The sequence below is a fragment of the Calliphora vicina genome, chromosome 5 (genome assembly GCF_958450345.1).
Source record: "Calliphora vicina chromosome 5, idCalVici1.1, whole genome shotgun sequence".
NCBI classification, from domain to species: domain Eukaryota; kingdom Metazoa; phylum Arthropoda; class Insecta; order Diptera; family Calliphoridae; genus Calliphora; species Calliphora vicina.
The window spans coordinates 14,954,529-14,959,637 of record NC_088784.1 but is presented as its reverse complement, the minus strand read 5'-3'; the positions used below and the strand labels follow the sequence as shown (position 1 = coordinate 14,959,637).

Here is a 5,109-nt window from a genome sequence, read left to right as displayed (position 1 = left end):
ATCATACATATAATATTCCTATTACGACTCACAAACACTCGCAACAATCTAATAATCTTAACTGTCTATGATATTAATGATTTACAATAGAGACAGAGAGAAAAAAAAACTAAATGTCTTAATTTATGCGGGCTTTTTTGTGCGTGTACTTTTTTGTGTGAGTGTAGAAGAGTGTTTTTTTGTAGACAGTGTGCAAGTGATTAATACAAATGATTGTTTGGCTGTTTGAGCTTAAATTTATTATAAATATTCTGTGTTGTTGATTTTGTTTGTTTAATACATCTTAACTAATGATTAAATATCTTGTAAAATTGTTATTTTTTTGTTTGTTTGTTGATTTAGTTGAGAGTAGATGAAATTGATTTCTTTGGAGGGCTTTTGTTGTCCATTTGACAAAGTGATTAATTTGTTTAAGTTAATTTACACATAGTTTTTTTCTGCTTATAAAGATTGTATTGAAGTGTGAATGTCATAAAGCACAGTGAAACGAGGTCATTCAAAATAAACATAAATAATAATGCAATATTTTATATATTTTTTTATAAAAGCTTTTCAAAAACTTTTTTCTTTTAATAAACGTTTTGTCTTACAATTGTAAAATTCTTGTAACATTATTGTAATTTTAACCTTATACCAATTATAATAATACTTTAATAATTGCAGCCTACTTATCACATATGCAACACCTTACTTAACCTACCCTCATCACTCCAACTTCTCCAGCTTCAGAAATATACCCCCCTTGGCTGTCAGCACAAATGTTTTCTCATCAAATTCCAATGGCACTGGTGTCTTGGGGGACAACGAAAAATGGAAATTTTTCAATAGCAAAACTAAGCCAATTAGAGCCTGCATTTTACCAAACCTTAAGCCAATGCAATTACGTGGTCCTTCACCAAATGGCAGCCAAGCCATAGAATGCCTTTTGGCAATTTCTTCTTGGGTAAAACGTTCGGGCATAAATTCCGAGGGATTGGGATAAATGTTGGGATCATGGTGTATGGCATCGATGGGTATAATGACAACCATGCCCTTTTCTATGATGTGTGAAGAATTGGGTACCTTGTAGTCGTTTAAAGCTTTACGCATGGTTATGGAAGCTATGGAGTATTTGCGCATGGTTTCTGAAAAAATTAAAAGGAAGAAATAAGTATTGAAAATATTGTTTACAAGAGTAAAATGCTTAATATAAAACATAGAAAAATAAGTTTTTATGAATAAAGCTTTTCATGAACTATTTTTTGAAAAAAGCTTTAATGGAGCAATCTTTTTGTGAAAAGATTTGAAAGAGAACTTGTTTACCTTATTAGTAAGTAGTAAGGCTTTTTAGAAATAAATCTTTTATAAAACTTTTTTAGAGAAAGACTTGTGAAAAAAATATATTTATCGTATATTTTCATCTTTATGAAAAAGTATTTTTTAGTAAAGCTTTTTATAAAAATGTTTCTTTGAAAGCTTTTTGTATAATACTTTTTTGTATAAAGCTTTTTATGAACAAAGATTTCCATGGAACTTTTTATAAAAAATCGCTTCATGAGTAAAAGCTTTTGTGAAAGCTTTTATATCTCGTGGAGAAATCTTTTTATTTAAATATCTGCTGTGAATGCTTATTATGTTAAAGATTATTCTTAACAAATTTATGGAAAAGCTTTTCTGAGAAAGCTTTTTATGATCAAGTTTGTCTGAGTAAACTTTATATGGATAAAATTTGCTGAGAAAGTTTTGATGAAAGATATAATTTGAATATAAATGTTCTAAGAAAGCTTTTGATGAAGAAAATTTTTAAGAAAGCTTTTTTTATTTGCAAATGCTCTTTAAAAAAAGAATTTTCTTGGAAAGCTTTTTTTAAAAACCAGTTTCTTGAAAGCTTTTGTATAAACCTTTGTTTGGAAAGCTTTTTAGGTACAAAGATTTCTATGAAATATATGTTTACTTATAAAAAGCTTTTCTGAGAAAGCTTTTTATAAGTTCATTTAAAAGCTTTTCTGAGAAAGCTTTTTATGAACAAGTTTGTCTAAGTAAATTTTTTATGAAATTTTTTATAAAAATTGTTTTTTAATTGATGAAAAATATTTTCTAGGAAAGCATTTTTTATAAAGATTTACTGAGAAACCTTTATTATAAGTTTTTCCTTTGAAAGCTTCTTATCAGAAAACTTTTTATGATTAAAAAGAATCGGTAAATCTTATGAAAAATAATGTATGTTGAAAGCTATAATCTGAAGAAGCTTTTTATAAAAAAAATTTCCTAAAAAAGCTTTTTAAAACACCTTTGACGAAAAATATTTCCAAAAAAAAGCTTTTTAGAAAAAAAATTCCACAGAAAGCTTTTTATGCACAAAAATTCTAATAAAGCTTTTGATAAGGATTTTTACTACAAATCTAAGAAAGCTTTTGAAAAAATTTTTTAAGAAAGCTTTTGAGAACAATTTTCTAAAAAAGCTTTTGATGAAGGATATTTTCAAGGAAAGCTTTTTAGAAAAAAAATTCCAAAGAAAGTTTTTTTCCGAAAAACAATTTTAAGAAAGCTTTCAATAATAAAATTTTTCAGAGAAAATTTTTTATATAAAGATTTTCTTAGAGAGATTTTTATGTTTTTGTAAATAAATTTTGAGAAACCTCTGTATAAATAAGGCAGCTTTTTATAAAGAAATGTTTAATGAGAAAGCCTTCAATAACTTGTTTTTTATGAGAAAGTTTTATCGAAAAAATTTTCCGAGAAAGCTTTTTGTTAAAAAATATAAAGCTTCTCTTAAAAAACTTTATATCATAAAGCTTCGGGAAAAATGCTTTTTATGAAAACAACATTTTGTAAAAAGTTTTTCTAAGAAAAATTTTCATAAAATGAAAAAGATTTTTTATTTTTTTATAAAAAGCTTTTTTTTGAGAAAACATTGTTACAAAAACTTTTTTTAAGAAAAATTAATTTTTTGCAAAATCTTTATTTTAGAAAACGTAATATTTGGCAAAAAAAATTACTTTTTCTTAAATAAATATTTTTTTTAAAAAAGCTTTTATAAAAAATCTCAGAAATTTTTTTGCAGGTATGATTTTTTTATGAAAATGTTTCTTGGAAAATCTTTTCATAAAAAGCTTTTACCCCGAATCTTTTTGATTGTGAAAATCCTAAAAATGTTAAAGCTTTTTTCCATTTAACCCTTTCAAATCTCTTACCATATAATACTTGCTGCAGATATTTCAATTCCTTCACACCCTCATACGTCAACTCATTATTATATTTCTTCAAAACATCAGTGATCTCCTGCCTAGCCTTATTTTGCATATGCTGATTAACCGCCAACTCGTACAAGGCAAAACCCATAGTGCTAGAACTGGTTTCAAAACCAGCCAAAAAGAAAACAAAAGCCTGGGCTGCTATCTCCTCCAATGTCAAACCCTCCAAATCATTGCGATTTTTCAGTTCTATTAGTAAATTCATAAAATCATTTTTCTGAACTTTCTCTCGCTCACGATATTCCACTGTTTGCTTGACAACATTCATCATGAAATCGGTAACATCTTGGGGAGCCAGCACAATGCCCAGCTTACGAGCCAACTGGGGGTAGGCTTGGCAAAATGCAAACACTAAACGGCCATGGCGTCTGGTGGTAAAAGCTTTTTTGCCCATTACACGAAATTGGGTATTAGGATCTTTCAAACTATTGCAATCCAAACCAAAAGCACAGGAACCTATAACATCGGTGGTAAAACGGGCCAATAGCTCACGTATTTCCAGACCTTCTTCAGGCGTCTTATTATCCTCCAATAGTTGTGATAGCACTTGCACAAACCTCTCACCCACTTCTATGACACAGGGAAACATAAATCTCATTTTACCTGAGGTAAATGTAGGCGTCAATTTCGCTCTCATTTGTTTCCACTTGGGACCATCCAAATTGAACAGATGCCCCGATAAGGGATCGTCTTTCTCATTGTAGTAATTGCCACGAGCAGCAAAATCATTAAAATCTGTTATTAAGACATGTTTGATTAAATCCAAATCCAATAAAACCACAGCTTTGCGTAAACTTAAGTAGAAACCACCAAACAAGGCTTTGCCCTTAAACTTTTGATAGAAATCGTAAAAGGGCTGTTTCAAGCTCTGTGTCTTGCCCACCTGACGCATATTGCCCAGAAAGAAATCTGGTTTTTCGTAAACCACATTGCGTTGCTCCCAATATGTGTAATGACGGCGTATGGCTAAATAAGCCAGAGTAATTAAGGCCAGCAATAAATTAAAGAAGATTAACAAAAATTCCATGATGAAGAGTTTTGTAGAGACTGGTTTCTGGCCGTAGTTGTTAGTTGGAACGAGAACTTTGTTACACTAAACAGAACAGAGAAAGCGGAGATCGTTTTGGTAAAGAATTGCAAAAAAGAAACACAAAGAAAATAAAACACAGTAAAGTTTAGCTAATCTCAAGTTGAGAGAGCACTGATCGTAATTTTCTAAAACAAGGTGGCCATGTAGATTTATTTTAGGTACATTTTCCAAGAAAAACTGTTTAAAATTTCTTTTTAGTTCTAAGATCTCAAAGTTATTCTATTTTTGTGATATTGGCAGCCCAGTTTTGTATCTTTTTATCTGGTTTTTGAGCATTATTATTATCAATTTCATTCTATTCCATTCTATTTCTCTCTTTTATTATTTTGTTTATAGCTCTCTTTGTGTAAATATTTATTTTTTGCTGCATTTATTTACATTTCTATTCAACGACCTTTAGTTTGTGTTTCTCTTTATTTGACTGACTGCCAGCCAGCTGATGCTTTCGTCATTAATTCATTTATCAGCTTTAAATTTGCTACTTGTTGTTGTTGTGGATTTAGAATGTATTTTATTGTTTAGTCACTGTGATTTACTTTTATCTACGGCTTTGTGTTTAATAACTAGATTGAGATAAAAAATTCATTCATTTGTAACGCAAATGTTGTTGTGTCATCGAGACTAGACATAATTAAAAACAGCAAAACAATAATTATGAAAATTATAATTTTATTTAAAAAATTTTTAAGCATTTAATGGTCGTCAAGTGCAATCAGAGAATGAGAACAAATGTTTAAAATAAAATGCATTTTAATACATATTAAGAGACAGTTTAGTAAATGTTTA

At 29.0% G+C, this 5,109-nt stretch overlaps 1 protein-coding gene across 1 annotated transcript; it reads right to left on the bottom strand.

The window, feature by feature from the left end:
* Nucleotides 1–213: 213 nt before the first annotated feature.
* Nucleotides 214–4,317, bottom strand: LOC135960641 (cytochrome P450 6a8-like). The gene is made up of 2 exons (XM_065511981.1): nucleotides 3,174–4,317; nucleotides 214–1,124 (listed from the first exon to the last, which is right to left on the bottom strand). Exons 1-2 carry the CDS (start codon nucleotides 4,258–4,260, stop codon nucleotides 706–708), a joined length of 1,506 nt encoding a protein of 501 aa, XP_065368053.1. The 5' UTR covers nucleotides 4,261–4,317; the 3' UTR covers nucleotides 214–705.
* Nucleotides 4,318–5,109: the final 792 nt, after the last annotated feature.